The 18,354-nt window shown below is 38.6% G+C and overlaps 1 protein-coding gene across 1 annotated transcript; it reads right to left on the bottom strand.

Moving 5' to 3' along the window:
* Window positions 1-250: 250 nt before the first annotated feature.
* Window positions 251-17,453, bottom strand: LOC149021939 (ruBisCO large subunit-binding protein subunit alpha-like). Its single transcript, XM_089150146.1, has 8 exons — window positions 17,171-17,453; window positions 16,599-16,782; window positions 15,967-16,088; window positions 2,684-2,891; window positions 2,427-2,572; window positions 2,022-2,328; window positions 1,448-1,899; window positions 251-836 (listed from the first exon to the last, which is right to left on the bottom strand). The coding sequence occupies exons 1-8, from the start codon at window positions 17,222-17,224 to the stop codon at window positions 549-551; spliced, it is 1,761 nt and encodes a 586-aa protein (XP_089006272.1). The 5' UTR covers window positions 17,225-17,453; the 3' UTR covers window positions 251-548.
* Between the last annotated feature and the right edge of the window lie 901 nt (window positions 17,454-18,354).

The raw sequence follows: 18,354 nt of genomic DNA, 5'->3' as shown, positions 1-18,354 counted from the left end.
GTTCTTTTCAGATACAAGGAAATGATTCAATTCTAGAGCCAAAGATCGTAGTTCTCAAACGAGCAATCGAAAAGATTCTGGAACACCCTCAGGGTTTAGGTATTGTTCCCCCAATGATTGTAGTCCCAAGTACTTTCTGACGGGCTCTAATATGATCAGATTTAAAAGTAAGCATTTCTTGTAAAATATGAGCAACACCAAATCCTTCTAGAGCCCAAACTTCCATTTCTCCTACCCGTTTTCCCCCGCTTGGCCCTTCCTCTAAGGGGTTGTTGTGTAACAAGTGCATAATGTCCACTTGAACGCCCGTGGATTTTATCATCAACTTGATGAATTAATTTCAGAATATAATTCAACCCAAAAATAGTTTCCCAACATTTTCATCCCAGAACCATACCAAAATACGGCTGAAAACACACTGTTTCATTGCCAAAGAATTCAGTTTTGAACGCCACAAGTGACAGCTTTAAATACATTCAATTTCAGCTCATAAATCACAAAAACAGCCTGACCTACAACTATTCCATAACAAAATTTCACCGCTGGGTTTACACGGTAAGGCCTTGAGGAGGTGCAGGCATTGGTGTTTTCGGCTTAGGCTTCTCCACAACAATTGCCTGAGTAGTTAAGACCATTCCTGCAACAGATGCCGCATTTTGCAATGCACACCTTGTCACCTTGGCTGGATCAATCACCCCAGCTACAATCAAGTTCTGGTACTCATCTGTCATGGCATTGTACCCAACTTCCCACTCACCTGCTTTAATCTTCTCTACAACCACCTCCCCTTCTACACCAGCATTTTGTGCAATCAAGGCTGCTGGTGCTACTAATGCCTGCAAGATAAACACAGAACTCATTCAATACAATAAAAACATCAATACTGTGCATGGTAGAAAATAGCGACGCTTCCAACTATTAGCTCAGAAAAATACCACCAGCATGAGATAGAAACAAAAATTCAAGAGACCAAAGTTCTGCTTTCTTCACAACATTTTGGGTATATTTATGGTTCTGTAAAATATTTCTAAACGTTGATATGGCTGTGGTCCCTCAAAAGTCATAATTTTACCCTGACTCTCATCAACAAAATTGACAGCTTCCCAACGTGAGGTCCAAAAAGAACACTACCACATCTAAAAGAACAATCTCACTTTGTCTGTCCGTCAAAGGCCATCTACATCTAAGTTCCCCAAAAGTGTCAATTACTCCAGACAGGACCAAGATTATTTCCATACAATCACAAAAACTCCACAAACCTCCTAAGTGGGCAGCACTCAGCCCAAACATACCCAACGAGATTCTCCAGCGACCATGACAATCTAGAGAGTACACTGGAAAGAGCTTTTACCATTTGATGAGTGCACTTCATACTCATCCTTTTGTCTTGTTTTACTAAAAATTAACTACCTTCCTTTCAGTTTTAAGTTGGGCACAAATATTTTACCTTCTGTACAATGTCAGCACCAAGTTTTTCATCGGCGTCTTCGAGTGTGTCCTTAATTGCTGGGACACATGAGGATAGATGAACCAAAGCTGTCCCACCACCAGGTACAATTCCTTCCTCAATGGCAGCAAAAGTTGCGTTCTTAGCATCCTCAATTCGAAGCTTACGATCCTCAAGCTCAGTTTCTGTTGCAGCTCCCACCTTTATTACAGCAACTCCACCAGAAAGCTTGGCGATTCTCTCAGCCAGCTTCTCAGAATCATAGACAGAATCTGTTTCTGACAACTCCCTCTTTATCTGGGCAATTCTAGCTTGAATCTCATCCTTTGTTGCAGCATCAGCAATAACTGTGGTGGAGTCTTTGCTAATAGTCACCTTCCTTGCTATACCAAGTTGCTCAACTGAGGTGTTCTCTACCAGCAACCCCAAATCACTAGCTTGGAACTCAGCTCCTAAAAAAAGAGAATATAAAGATCAACAGCATGGACCATGAAATCAGAACAGAACATGAGTTTCCTTCATCTAAATCTTACAAATTAATACAGCAAGAGATTGAATGGATATATAGGAGTACCTGTCAAAATTGCAATGTCTTGAAGCAAAGCTTTTCGCCTCTCACCAAAACCAGGTGCCTTAATGGCTGCAACATTTAGAATACCACGCAACTTGTTCACAACTAGAGTTGCTAAAGCCTCCCCGGTGACATCTTCAGCAATAATAAGCAAAGGTGATCTTAGTTGTGTGGTCTTCTCTAACAGGGGGATGATGTCCTTAATTGCTGAAATTTTCTGATCTGTCACCAAAACCCTGGCATTCTCAAATTCAGCTATCATTTTCTCTGAGTTAGTTACAAATTGTGGGGAGATAAAACCACGGTCAATCTGCAAACAAAATACAAAAAGGAAAATCAGCCAAGAAATAAGAAAGAGCTAGATAAAGTCTAGCTAAATTGCTCTGAAAGAGATGATGTGACACAAACCTCCATTCCTTCTTCAACATCAACAGTTGTCTCAAAAGATGATGAAGACTCGATTGACAAAACTCCATCAGAGCCAACTTTATCAATTGCATCAGCAATCATGGTCCCAATATCCTCATCATTGCCGGCAGAGATAGAGGCAACAGCTAGAATGAACTCCAATGAAAATTACAGAATATATTAGATAAGAAAAATGGAAATACAAGGCAATAAACTTATACCAAACTGATAAACCTAAGACAGACAAAGCTCAATACCTTTAATATCATCTGACCCTTCGACAGCCCTAGCTTTCTTCCCCAACTCTTCCACTAGCCCCTGTACAGTTTTATCAATACCTTTCTTGATCGAGACTGGATTTGCCCCAGAAGTAACACTTAGTAAGCCCAACTTAATTATTTCACGTGCAAGAACTGAAGCCGTTGTTGTCCCATCACCAGCAGAATCATTAGTTTTACTTGCAACCTTCATCCATAAAAAAAGAACATTCATCATTTGAACTAGAGTCTGTGCAGAGTGAAATACTAAAACAGGAGAAAGAAAAAAAAAAAATATATTTTTTAATATTATTATTATCATATAGACACATATTATACACTGAAACTCAAACCTCAAAAGAACTTACAAACAAACACATCCATATTGTTAGTGCAGCACAAAAGCAATCACCAAAATGCTACAAGGTCGCAACGCTCTCCCCATTCTCAACTCTTGATGGAAACCAAGGAGGAAGGGATGAATGAAATTTCAGATCTTTCCAGTTTTGGTCGAATCTAGGGGGTTTTGGTTTTGGGTAGGATAATTTGATAGGTCATTTGACTATCAAATAGGGTGAAATTTTGATTGTCTAAGGGATCCAGGAAGGTTTGGGTATGTATCAAAACCATAATGGGAGGAGAAGGAAATAGTTGGGTAGGATCTTGGAAAGTTGGGTCAAATTCTTGGGTGGATCTTAGAAAGTTTTCCCACCCTTTCTCCTTTGCTGCAAGAACAGAGAACCCGAGAGAGAGAGAGAGAGGGACGGAGGGTTATACGGGGTACCGCAGGGGCTGGGGAGGCTGGGAATGGGTTTAAGGGAGTCGCAGGAGGGTGGGAAAGGTCTCCATGGATCTGTACTAGGTGGGGGTGAGGTCTGGAGGATCTGCGAATGCAGGGGATGGGGAACCCTCTGTTGTGCAGGTGCAGAACAGGGGTGAGGAGGGCTGTGATGGACGGTAGGGGTGCTGGAATACCTGGAATGGATCTGAACTGGATCTGAACTGGATTCTGCAGCTTAAAGACTGACTTTACTAGCTGGAAATGATGGTTGAATGCTTAAGATGAATGCTGGAGTAGCATAATTGAATTGAAAAACTCTGGAGAACAGAAACCTAGAAAACCGCAGGGTCCCCAAGCAAACCTGCCAATACTTCTTAGGTTGTAAAATCTCAATAATTTCATTCATCGAAACCGATTTGCTCTGTGGTAGGCTTGAAAATTTATAGCCTTTACAAGACCCCAAAATAAAATCAAAAGACCCTACTAACTTAAACTTAAGACTCCTTATCCAACTAGCTAACTCTACTGAAGCAAGAAACTTAATTGGGATTCTATAATCAGACTAGAAACCCAACTGAACTACTTAAACCAAATAAAAGAAAAAACCCTGAGGGGTGAACATGGGCCTAATGGTGCTAGGCCCACTTGTGGCTCTTCCTGAGCCTCTTTTTGCTGCGCACATCAACTTTACTTGACAAAATCCTTTCCCAACTAAACTTGACAGGTGATACCTTGAATTTTCTATAATCAGATTAGAAACCCAACTGAACTACTTAACCAAATAAAAGAAGAAGAAAAAAATACCCAAGAGGTGAGCATGGGCCTAATGGTGCTAGGCCCACTTGCGGCTCTTCCCGAGCCCTCTTTTTGCTGTGCACATCAACTCTACTCTACAAAATCCTTTCCCACCTAACTTGGCAGGTGATACCTTGAAATTTCCTAAAACCAGATTAGAAACCCAACTGAACTACTTAACCAAATAAAAGAAGGGGGAAAAAAGTGCGCATGGGCCTAATGGTGCTAGGCCCACTTGTGGCTCTTGCTGAGCCTCTTTTTGCTGCTCACATCAACTCTACTCAACAAAATCCTTTCCCACCTAAACTTGGCAGGTGATACCTTGAAATTTTCTGTTTCTTATTTTAGCTTTCCTAGTTTTATTACTCATCAATCATGACCTTTCCTTCATCTCAAAGAAAAGAAGCAGATAACAAAACTGTACAACATAAACATAATGCGTCTTCTGGCACCTGAATTATCTACCTACAAGCATTATAATGGTTGATGGGCAACTTCATAGTCATAAAAACTCAGAGCAGAGTGATTTTCCATTATCTTGTCCAAACCATGTGATCATATACACATGCTCCTCCACCATATCCTACAGCAGTGGGAGCCCGTGCACTGTACATCCTTATTCATACTTGAACAGGTGAAATGGAGTGAAAGGTGAATCATATTTTTGTTCTTTCAGAATCAAAATAAGAAGAGAAAAGAAGAAACACAGCACTCGAGGGATTTCTAATACAAAAAATATGGCCATTTATGGAGAATGCTATCCTACTGAAGTGGGATTTGCTTCCACATCAAACTCTTAGAATTTATAAATACAATAATACTATACTGTTTGCGGACATGGCCGTGCTTGCATCCTTATATCAGTTATCTTTCCATCTTGTAGAATGCCCTCTGCTCCTATGGTCAAACCAATGGAGTGCTGATGTTTCCATAGGCATAGGCATAGGAAACAAACTGCTTGCTCCCAGACAGATTCATATATAAATCCACACTCTTCTCCTTGTCAACAAGGAATCTCTCTCAGATCTACATGGAAACCTGAAAATCCCGGTGGGTTTTTTGTAAAATAAACCCTTACTTGAACTCTTCTTCCATCTTTGCTCTCTCTCCCCATGTGATGGTACTCTCCTTTGTACTAAGTGCTCTTCTTATAACTCTTCTTTGAATAAATAAATCAAGCTTTTCTTAATGGTAAATGCCTTCTTTCTTATTTCTTAAGTTTTTTTTCATCTTTTCGAGAACCCAAGCAAGGTAAGGATGTGAGATCAAATGGTTTTTTTTTTTTTTTTAAATCTTAATTTCATAGTATATATTACAAAATTAAGATTTAACCTTGCTTGAGTTCCCTTTCGGGTTTCCAAAAAGATTAAAAGAACTTAAGAAGAAAGAAATAAGGCACTTACCATTAAGGAAACTTGCTTTATTAATTCAAAGAAAGATTACAAAGGAAATACTAGTACAATAGGAGAGCACCATTCTTTGGAGATATTTCTTCGAGGGAGCAAAGGTTCGCACGTAAGGGTGCTTTCTTCACAATAGTCCCAGCTATTTATAGGCAATTGGATAACACAATGCCTTATTACACATGGCATTTTTACAAAGAAAATAGAAACCAAGGACTAAAGGACATTTTTTAGGAGACTATAATACCCTTAGCCTTTAACAATATTTACATTTTTGTTATTTGAGGTGTCACTTCGATTATTTAAGGAGATGATTCCACGCAACACCCTCTACGCATGCAGTTGTGTGATCTGCTGAGGACCGTAGATTTGGTATTTCTTCAAAAACCGCCCGTCGCATTCCACGTAGTATGACACTATTGTTTTCCACATTGGTTTGGTTCAAAAGATTAACTCATATTTTACAAGCAGAGTTTTTGTCTGGCATACTTTTATCCTTAGCATATTAAAGTGAGATAAACATTATGTTTTATAACCCGTGTTCAGGGTTAGCCGGTTTTATACTAGTGTGGCCTAATTTACCTAATATCTTACATGTTTGGTATTAGCATGGATCTTGTTGTATCGAGTCAAGGGTCAAAGACAATTATGAAGTTTTACATGGTTGTCCTATGAACCATGTGATTTTTTATGAATTGGGCCAAAATCCTTGTGGTTTTGTTAAGGTCTATAAAAATCATCCCTAAGTTTACCATCATTTGGGTGTGAGATGGATGGTGAGAGAATCACCCTATGATGGAAATCTACATGTCAAGGAGATTTTTCTCCTTGTCTTTCCCTTTCCTTCTTCTGATCACTTCAAATTCAGCCTCTTCTGGAGGTGGCATGATGTGTGCTTATGAAATCAAATGGCCTTTTTTTTTTTAATCTTAATTTCAATAGAGGAAGGATTTGAGATGGCATGCCTACAGTCATGCCTCTACCATCTCCTAGGCCCCTCTATACCTTTTTGCATTGCAATGCATTTAGATTAGAATTTGTATATTCTTTAATCACCCTATAATTACTTTCTTGCAAAATTTCTTGTAAAAATTCACGCACACCACCAGTCGCGCAAAAAAACTGGCCATATATGTATATATATATATATAACCATCATTATCCTTAAAGTCCTAACTCCTGAGGATTGGGGAGCTCACCCACTTCATTGCCAAACTTTCTCCAATGAAAAATACAGTCCGAACCAATACAGTTATGTAGACTACATCGATGCATGGCAACATGCATTCTTCTTCCAAAAGCAAGCAGGATCGTCATTCTTGGTTTTTCTGTTTCGACCACCAATTCCCAAAAATACACAATTACCCCATTGGTTCACCATCTAGTGAGTTACATTGGGACCCCTAGAAGTAATACTACCTGCAAACATTATAGAAGCATTCACCATTTTCTGCCAACACACCACTGCTCTCCCTACATGCCCGGATCTGCTTAGGTTCTTTGTCCACTGCAATCTTTCATGGATCATGTACTAGGAATTTATCTTTGGTGAACACACAAATGCCTAATACATGAGTGACCCGAGTAATGAATGGATTGTTCCATGTCTTGCTCGAGCCTATCATATCAAATGGTGGGACAAATGCGACATTTCCAAATGCAGCACTCCTACCCTTATCAAATCATTAACGGGGCTTGAACCAATCCCCACAATTTCTCAGGCTTCATCCACCAGCAATAAGAAAACCAAGTTATTGGCTAAACAAGCTTTGCTTGAAGCTTAGATCGCTGCCCTCGACAATGAGGACGATGATTATGAACAATCCTTAGTGACTCCATGTTGCATCATTGTCACATTGGACAGCATGCACAAGATCCACTGAATGATGAGGAGGACGATGATGAAGACCTTCTCGTTGAATCCACCCCCTTTATTTGTGTTACAAGCAAATGCGGCCGAGAACGTGGCAATGGACAATCTAAAAATACTGCCAATGCCACTGACAAAGGCAAAAGGCCTGCCGCCAAATAATGGGTTGAACAATTACTTCTAGTTCCCAGGATGTGAAGTTGGGAAACCGTTAGCCATAACAGCATCAAAGATGATTTGTAAGTCGTGGCAATAATATCGGCCCCTTTTACCCAGGGTAAAATATGGGTTATTGTTACCATTCCGACCCTAAATAGTTTGATGTCCTATCAATAAAAGGACAACTGGTTCATCATTATGGTTTAAGAATGGTCTAGCCAATATCCAGCTTGGTCAAATAGGATACACCAATTTAGCCAAAGTGGATTAATCACTTTAAATCGGACCAAAAGGGAAAACATAGTCTTTGACACATGGAATGCCCTTGAATGGTTCATCATCAAAGCAATTCTACATCCAACGATGCAAAACAAATATTTGCATCCAACGGTGCAAAGCAAAATACTACCTCAAATGCAATATCAAGGGTCAAGATTCAAGCTTCCAATCTAACAGACAAGATTAAAGGTTCTAGACAAGATACTATTCATAAATAGTAATCTTATCCCAACCTTATTTTATCCTTGAGAATTACAAGGAAATAATCTAGACCGTCAATCAAGATTACATGGAATCCAACATAGACATCCTTCATCAACAAGGATTCTCCTTCCTCTATAAATGAGAGTGTTCTGAAAGAGACTTGGGTTTTTTGCAAGATTACAGAGCTCAGATGAGTGCTCCTCTAGGATTAGGTTGGTTTTATCCCTTCCCTTTGCCTCTGTATCATCTTCTTCTATGTTTGTAACAATGTCTTGTATCATCTCCGATGGTTTGTAACAACGTAACACCACGAAAGATCCTTTTCCACCTTGATTTGTAACAACGTAACACCACGAAAAATCCTTATCCACCCTGATACTAGGGTGGATAAGGATCTTTGTAGTGTTATTCGTTGTTACAAATCATCGGAGATGATACAAGGCATTGTTACAAACATGATAAAAGATGATACAGAGAGGGGAAGGGATGAAACCAACCTATTCCTAAAGAAGCACTCCTCTAAGCTCTGTAATCTTGTAAAAAAACAAACTCCATTTCACTCATAAGAGCACTCTCATTTATAGAGGAAGGAGAATCCTTGCTGATGAAGGATGTCTGTTGGATTCCATGTAATCTTAATTGACGATCTAGATTATTTCTTTAAGATTTCCTTGTAATCTACATGGATAAGATGAGGTTGGGATAAGATTACTATTTATGAATAGTATCTTGTCTGGAACCTATAATCTTGTCCATCAGATTGGAAGCTTGAATCTTGACCCTTGATATTGCATTTGAGGTAGTATTTGATTTGCACCGTTGGATGCAAATATTTGTTTTGCATCGTTGGATGCAGATATTTGTTTTGCAATCGTTGGTTGCAAAATTGCTTTGATGATGAACCATTCCAAGGCATTCCATGTGTCAAAGACATTGTTTTCCCTTTTGGTCCGGTTCAAAGTGATTAACCCAAGTTGGCTGAGCCGGGTTCTAGCTAGATTGGTTTATCCTATTTGACCAAGCCGGATGTTGGCTAGACTCATTCTTAAACCAGAATGATGAATTGGTTGTCCGTTTACTAATAGGACACATCAGACTATTCAAAGCAGGAATAGTAATGGTAACCCATATATTACCCTGGGTAAAAGGGTGCCGATATTACCGTCACAGCATACGGACCATTCTTTGATGCCATTATGGCTAACGGTTTCCCAACCTCACATCTTGAGAACTGGAAGTATAGTTCAGGCAATCATTTGGTGGCAGGGGTTTTGCCTTTGCCAATGGTATTGGCTGTATTTTTAGGTTGTCCATTACCACGTCCTCGGGCTGTATTTTTCATTGGAGAAAGTCTGGCAATGAAGTGGGTGAGCTCCCCAATCTTTAGGAGTTAGGACCTTGAGGATAATGATGGTTGTGTGGGTTACTAAAGAGGAATCATCTCTAGCCATTGCTTGTTTCCAGATGACAAAGCCCGTGTCCACTAGAATGTATTCAAAGAATTCCTGGGTTTTATGTGGATTGTTGGAGTGGAAATTCCATCCTACCCAAAATAATCTTCAAGCCACAGTGAGAGAGTCTTCATGGGCCCATGAAGGTTCAATAGTAATCAGGGGTTGGAATAATGGTTTGGTGATGTATTGGCTTCGGTCGGAAGACTGGCCAGACTTGGTTTGGGACCAAGTGGTGACTCTTGTCTATATTGTTTCGGGGACCACAGAAATAGTTCCTGTTGGTTTGGATATAGTTGTGGAGTTGGCACCAGCTACAATGTGGGAATAAAGCTTGTTAGAAGCCACAATGGCCTTGGGTATTGGTTTTGGCTGCAGAGGTAGCCTGGGCAAACTGAATGCCATAGGAAGCCTTGGATTTAATGATGATATTGGAAGAGGGGGCCTTAGATGGTGCCATGATGGATAGTTGGGATTTCTGAAAAGATGGATATATCAACGAATTAGGTATGTTATGATGCAATGATGCATGCTTTTGTGAAATTTTGGCAAAATTATGTGATGCAATGTTGCAAACAAGTAATGTTGGATAATGATTTTGAATTTGATGTATTGTTGAAAAAGCAATCTCTTTTTAATGGTTAATGGGTTGTATTTGGGATTTTTCTAGAAATTCAAGGCGGATTTCTCTACCAAGAGCATTGGTTGTTATTCCAGTATCAATCACCGTAAATGGTTTAATCATCTCAAGAAATGGTTGTCCTAAGGTGACATTGGTAATGATATCCTTGACAAGGATAAAAACCTGTCGGAAACGTATTTGATTGTTGTAAATGCAAACATTTGACAAATTGTAATTGACTCCAAGACTTTGGCCATTGGCTCCAGAAAGCCTATGGGTAGTCTTTTCATAATAATATTGGGTAGGCACAAGTCCCTCCTTGATGCAGTTAGAGGCTGCACCAGTGTAAAACTAGGGCAATGGTAGACAGGGTAAAGGAATCATTGATGACGAGATGAACTCGAACATGCCACTGTTGGAAATGGATGCTATTGATCAATTGGTTGAAGTCTTGATTAGGGACAAAATGGTTAGGTAATTGTTCAGCATTGATAGTATTTGTTTGGGTGCAAAAATTTTGGAGAGTTGGCCTTGGAGAAGGCTTAACTCCTGTTTTATTTGGGTAACTTCTCTTCTGAGTCCATTGGTCAACGTTTCAAGAGCTTGAATTTTGAAATCATTGTTTGAGAGAGAAGGTGTTGATGACGATGGTTTAAACCGATTGTAAATGTTGTTAAGGTTGTAATTGAAATGTTGTGTGGGAATAGGTTCTGAATTAAAGATTCTTTAACCTATTTAAGATATTGTTTCTTTAATTCTGGATCCTGTATTTGATCAACAAAATCAAGAAAGAAACTTGGAATAGTTTCATTCCTAATTATCTTGATGGTATTTGTTGAACATTCACATATTCTTGATCCATTGCAGGGACATGTGAATAGAATGGCTTCAGAGTCGTCTGAAAGACTACTCAGATCATTACTGATGTGATTGATTTTGTGTTCGAAATCAGACAAACTATCTGGTTCAGCGAACAAATGGAGGATTGAACTCCGAATTGTTTCATCATCAATAATCAGGTCGACCTTTAGTGCCATGCGGTAGTATTTGGCCAAGTGATCGACTTTGTTGCATTTGAAACACTTTCCAGTAAATGTTCTTCTTTGTTCATTTGCAGTTGGTTTGGAATGTTCTTTATTTTTTGTTGGTGGAGTATTTTTACGGTATTTTGTTGTTGGAGTTGTATTCATGGGATTTGTAGTAGGGTTTAGAGGACTTGTATTTTTCATTATAATTGTCTCTATGCCTATGAAATTTGTGGGTTTTAGTGGTTTTTATTGGGGCGAACCCAAACTATTCACAAAATCCACCTAACTCTTTGCTATACGCCTTGGATTCATATTTGCTTACGTAATCTCATGTCTGTACACAAGGCAAGTGCTTTCCTCATGTATAAAACTAATGATATTATTGTAAGTAAGGTTGTTGTAAGGGATTTCATTATCATGGTCTTTTCTCAGATGCTGCTTCAATTTCTCAGAAAACATTGTTGGTAATCCTGTGATGAATTTTTCTTTTTAGAAGGATGAATTTGCATCATCTCTGATTAAGACTTTGGAGATGAAAGTGTCTTTATACCATTTGAATTGGTGAAGACCCTTGCATTTCAAATTTGATAATTGTTCAAAAGATCTATCCTTTAAACGAGATGGATCTCCAATAAAATGAAGGGTGATGGTGTGTGTGTATATGTATGTATGTATATATATATACACACACACAGAGAGAAGGGGGGGGGGGAACTAGTTCATATATATACACACACATATATATAGAGAGAGAGAAAGAGAGAGAGAGAAACTAATTTATCCAAATCTCCTCTTTCCATTCTCATGTCCCAAAAAAGCCAATCAGAACTCTTATTTTCTAAATTCATGCAACCTGATAACTTTTTTCAGCCCTGCATCGCCTCATTACATATCCATGTCTTTAATCTCTCTACCTAATGCATTTCTATAATAATATTTAATACTTTTTCACAATAACTTTTAATATTGTACTGGTATTGAATTATTAATTTTTATTATGTTACTGACTGGAATAATATTAATTGTTGTGTGAGGCAATAATTAGTACTTTATGCATCGGAACATCTTACTGTTGTTTATATGACATGGAATTAATGATATTATATAATCATCAAATTAAATTAAATTAAATCAGATTTATTTGATTTATATGTATAACCATGAGTATTGAAGCATCAGTTAGAAGTAATCAACATTAATTAAGGGATAGCTATATAATTAGAAGCCAATTAGTTGATGACTGAGGCTCACCCAAATGGTCCAATTAAGTTGCCACCATGCCATGTCCATGGAAATTGGAGCCAAAGAATGGCCAACCACATGTCTGTTAAGGTGGTAACCACAAAGCAAGGAAGAGGGCGGAAGATACATTAAGTACCCACCATACCCGTTCAATTAAAGAACCCTAAACACCTCCTCCTCTACATCTGATCTCTGCAACTCAAAGAGTTTCCTCATCAAATCCTTTTCTAATCCTTCTTCTGCATACTATTACCGCAAGCAGCTTCATGTATACTACCAGCACCACCATCACCACTCTTGGCATCCATACAGCCAATCTCGACAATAACACCCACAATATGCTTACTTGCTTAGATAGGATAGTACAAACAAGTGAAGGCTAGACCACAACACATAAGAAGAACATGGTTTGAGATCTTGATCTTGTTAGGGATCTTGGTCCCTAAAGAAAATGAGATCTTGGACAAGATCTGGTAAAAATCCTCAGTCAACTTGACCCAACTCAAGGGCCATCTCAGTGAGTATCAGGGCTCAATTTGGGCTAAAATTTGGTATTCAGTCTATTTTGGGCCTTATAAACACAGTTGTGGCTTCAGATTTGAGAGAAAACAAGTGTACATATGAGTTCCAACTCAACCCTAAATCTGAAACTGATATGCTGAAGCAGTGAATTTGCAGATTTACAAAACGTAAAATAACAACCACTACTTGTGAAAACATAAAGGCTTAAAGTACATCAAACATGTTTTGTTGGTCACAATTTCACATTACAACATCAGTGTTCTTATAAGTTACACACCAGAGTATTAAGAGTAAAATCAATGATTACCTCTAACTTCTGCTCCACATCACCACCTCCATCAATGTATAACATAGTTTTCGAAAAAAAATGAAGTTTACCTAGCTTCCAGACTGGTTCCAAATCTATGTATCTTTGTTTGAAATGAGCTGAATAGCTTATTGATGCACCCTAGGTAGAGACACAACCAACTTTCTAGAAAAAAATCCTATCATGACACGAAAACCAGCACAGGCAGGAGTGTCGAGACAAGTCGAGATCAAGATTATCTCAACCCGTCTCAACCGAGATAGGGTACTTTAGGAGACTGGATTAAACCAAGATCTTGAGATCTCATGTTGACCAAGATCTTGTATTTTTCTAGGATCACCCAGTCTTGCATGAGATTTTGTCTCAGGAAAAAGAGGAAAAAAAAAAAGAGAGAGAGGAAGAACAAGAAGAAGAGATGTCCCGAAACATTGAATTATGAGAAGAGGAGAGAATAAAAACCCAGAAGGCTTAAAATCGCATCACAAAATAGGCTTTAATTTTGGATCTAAGAATGAGAATGCAAATCCTTCTCAAATTGCAAGCCAAGAAAGCACGCAACAAGGAACCAAAGGAGATGATGGAAGCTCTTCAAAAAAGAAAGGAGAGGAAGCTAAGAGTGGATAATATTCAAAAAAAAATCCCAAATAATTAGTTCAAGTGTTTAGTGCTCCTTTTCCCAAATTTGGGAAGAACTAAGTAAGAAACTGAAAACCCCAAATTCTAGATTAGGGATTTCAAATACTTGAAAGGGAAAAGATAACCGAGGGAAGCATGAGTAAGGGGGGAAGAGAAATCTGCTCCCCCTTTCGAATCCATATCAATATTCTGTAAGCCTATCAAGTCCTACACCACGATATCATTACCAAGACATAAAATCCAGTCCAGCTTTGGGTGCATATTATGTAGATAAAACCTCAGGAATTCAAAAATGACAAGTATTTGAGGTTTTTTTATTTCAGAATATTTGCATTCTTGCTAGCACTATCTGCCTAATTCTCAAGGTAAAATCTCTTCAAATTTGCAGATTCAAAGCTGCTTGAAAACCAGCACACAAGATGACTTTAAGAGCTTGTAATCATCCACGGTTTTCACCTCAACGTGGGCACAACCTTTGGCAAGCTTCTTCTTGAAGAGCATTGCATGATTCATTCAACAAGTGACAACATGTAAGACATGCTTCTATGGATCATCTGCACTGATAGCAGCAGAATTTTCCATTACAAGGCAGCATCACAGAGTTGGAGAACATAGCAATAATGATTTATATTTACTATAAAAACCCCATTTCAATATAGGAATTAGTAAAGATTTGAATACTTACTGGGTAATCATTTCAGGCAATAATGACACTGACAACTTGGTCTTAAATTGAGAGCTGAGAGCAGAAAACATATACTTGAACAAGGATTTGAATCAGGAAAACCAAAATGAATGGTCAAGAATATCATTGCAGCATGACTCCATGATCTATTTGGGTGAATATTCCATAGAATGCCTAACTATTCAATATCGATATAGACCAGTGCAGATTGGCCAACAGCTGGATTTAAAGTACAAATAAAATTCCTTTATGGGTAAAGTCACTGATTTCTAGGTTGCCTTCTTGATAGACTCCCCCCCCCCCCCAAACAAAACAAAAAAACAGGTTCAGGTTTGCACCTTATGTCAGGATTTTAGTAGTAAGTGGCACCCGCTCTTAGTTTTGAGTAGACAGAACTATTCTAGGTTAATAGTTCTTTCTGAACTTGCCTTTCTTTTCCAGGAGGGGAATGATTAAGTAACACTCTCATGCTTTGTTCGATAAATGGGTTAGGGGTGTCAATAAGACCCTATCTGCCCAAACGTGCACTGAGCCCAACCCAAGCTAGCCCAACTTTTCAATCCAAAGGGCGGGCTAGGGTTCCGAAATAACTAACCCTGGCAGGCTTGGGTAGGGTTTAGCCCTCAGGCACCCAGCCTGACCCTACCAGACCATGTGTTAATTTAGTTAAATTAGAATTATACATAAATTGAATTTGATAGCTATTTAACCAAGTATCCAACTATCCTTAAGGATTAGCTCAGTTAACAAATACTAACACACACAACTGGTAAAGCAGTAGGGCGTATTCTGGAGTCTGGACCCACAAGTTGAGGATTCTACTATAACTGAAATCCCATCTTCAACTTTCAATTGGATCCTGTCAGATTATGGGATATCTTCATCTTGCAGTCAAACAAGATTCTAAAAGAGGACAACAGCTAGCAGCAGAGCTGGAAACGAGACTAGGAGAATCACCCTGTAACAAAGCGCATCAACTCAATTAAGTGCCCTTATATTTGTTCCCTGGAAGGCAAATAACCAGGAAAAGGTTGCTGATGACCTTAGAAACAAGTTCAGAAGACTAGAGGGTGTTGGTCTGTATCTATTCCAAGAATTTTTAATAGGCCAACAATATTTATTTAATGCTATATTTCAGCAATTTGTAGCTTTAAATTGAGAAATCTTAAGCACGTAGAAGTATAGAGCTTCAACGATCTCTTGATCAATACGAAAATAAAAATGAAATCAATAATGACTTCCTCTGCTAGTTGGTGTCACTGATAATAATGGCATATACACTGGATCTCTTTCTGGTACCTCTCTTATAAGGGCTGCACCAGCATTCTCCATAGCATCTGCAAGTTCAATAGCTCGAGCAATTGTTACCCCATCATTGACCACTTTGGGGTTCCCAAATTCATCCAAGACTACATTCCTACCTGCAAATAGAGCATGATTATTCAGTTCAGTTGCTCATCAAGTCATCCTTGGGCTCTTGAGTAGGAGCCATGGTAAACAAGCTAAACATAGGGCGACTCCATAAGAAAATCAGAATATATTCTCAACTATGAGTAGTACACTAACTCAGGACGGAAACATCATTTGCCATATAATATAATTAAACCAAAATGTGCTTTGCAGTGGACAGAGTGACCACACAATCAGTCAATACGTCAATTAATACGTCCTAAAACACTGAATAATGAAACCACAGAAGGAAAATCAATTGACTCCAGGAAAACTAAGTGTAGAATGATAAACTTATGTAACCAATGCTAGTGACTCCCAACGGTACATTATTTAACACATTAATTCAAGCTGTACATAAATATACCAAGAAATGGGTCAATTTTGCCTCCTGGATCTGTAATTTCAAGAGAGCAAACCTAGATTAAGATATTCAAATAATACCACAATACCAGGAATGATAAGAAAGAAAAAAAGAATACCTCTAGGACCGAGAGTCACTCCTACAGCGTCAGCCAGCTTATCAATGCCAGCCTGTAGTGCCGTCCTTGAAACTTGATCAAAGGCAATATCTTTTGCTCTTGCCTGCACGGCAAACCTCCTGCTGGAACCGGAGGTCCAGGAACTCAGCTTTTGCCGCTGGTTCCCCCTCCGCCTCAAGCTACCCTGCATCAATAAATAACAAACTCACGATCAAGCTCAGCATACAAGAAGTGCACAAAAACTTCAAACCAAAACATACATCAGAACACAGGCTATATTTTCCATCGCGGGAGAAAACAAGCACGAAAAGCACAGATGATTAAAAGGGGGCAAAAAAATCTACATACAATTAAAACAAAATACTAACAAATGAGATGCCACAGGCAGTACATGTCAAAGCTGGTAAAAGAACTAGATGCCAATCCCATTTCGAATAAAATTCCAGAAATGAGCAGAATGTAACACCAAAATGGAGAGCAACAACACTGGAAGCAAGCACGGAATAAAATGAAGACTACTTCGGAAATGGGGGAAAGTGAAATGGAAAGAAGAAGAAGAGATAAAAGTATACCTGCTTGGGAGAAAGAATCATGGATGCAGTGAAGAAGGCATTTGCTGACGCCATTTTTTGAAGAAGAAATCAAATCAAGAGATTTAGGGTTTTGCGTTTTGTTCAGTGTCTTGAGGATCTCAGCTTAAAAGCTGCTTCTGCGAGAAATTTTGTAGCTGCGCACGGGCGGATAAGCTTTAGAGGGTTTTGTAACGTTATACTTATATCCCATTCAGACAAGGCGGAGTTTCCAGAAGATTCTGTTTCTGCCTCACGAGACGCTTCGGGAAAACGGGAACCATTAAATTGGTGCAACGCACTGTGCCCTTGTGCATAGCATACGATTTTCTGCGCCTATTGTGCGTAGCATAACAAAATTGCTTTCTTAGTTAAGCTAAAGTGCGCTAGCTGTAGCGCAATAGCCAACGAAAAGTGATTCACATTTTTTACACTCTGCAATCCCCTACAATTCTGAACAATTAACCAGTAAGATTGTGACATTTGTTAATAAAAATTGGGGAAGAATTTGAAAGTAGGTAGATATTTTAGGAATTTGTTAGTAGTTTTTAATACAGATTCTTCGTTTGATCCTCGAATAATTTATTGTAACGTGTCACATTTATAATGATTAATTATGAGGCAAGTTTGTAAAAAGAGAAAAAAAATCGCTCTCTGCTATCCACAGCAGTGCACCACCACCTTGTTACATGTGTTTTATTTTAAATAAATAGCTGAGATTAAATGAGTAGTTTTATACTGAGATCGCCAATGTAGGATTGGTTGAGTGGTAAAAATTCAAACTACTTCTCAGTGGAGAGGTCTTGGGTTCGACTGCAAACGTCATTACATTTCCAGTATTAAAAAAGTACCAGTACCAAAAAAAACATACTTTTATGATTCAATTTGACCAAAACCCAGTTCCAAAACTGTAACCCACAATTTTTCCCATGTTCCTCTCACGCCTTTTTTTGCATCTCTGGTTCTCTCCCATTTGTCAAAATCCAATTAATTAAAACTCTAAAAACTTCCTTCCCTAATACCTGTTTTTTTCCTTCTGCTGACCAAACTGATGAACAAGTTGATCGTTTGTTCCATTGTATAGGTTTTCAAACTAGGATTCAAGGGTTGGGGAAAAATTAAATCTCTTTTGACTCTTTTGGATTCTCAATTAGGTCAACAAGGAAACAACCTCCGCTCAAGATAGC

Source organism: Hakea prostrata, chromosome 3, assembly GCF_041222555.1.
Source record: "Hakea prostrata isolate BN-2017 chromosome 3, UWA_Hpros_2, whole genome shotgun sequence".
In the NCBI taxonomy this organism is placed as follows: domain Eukaryota; kingdom Viridiplantae; phylum Streptophyta; class Magnoliopsida; order Proteales; family Proteaceae; genus Hakea; species Hakea prostrata.
Note: the sequence above shows the minus strand (reverse complement) of the source record. Positions and strands in the feature narration are given on the sequence as shown.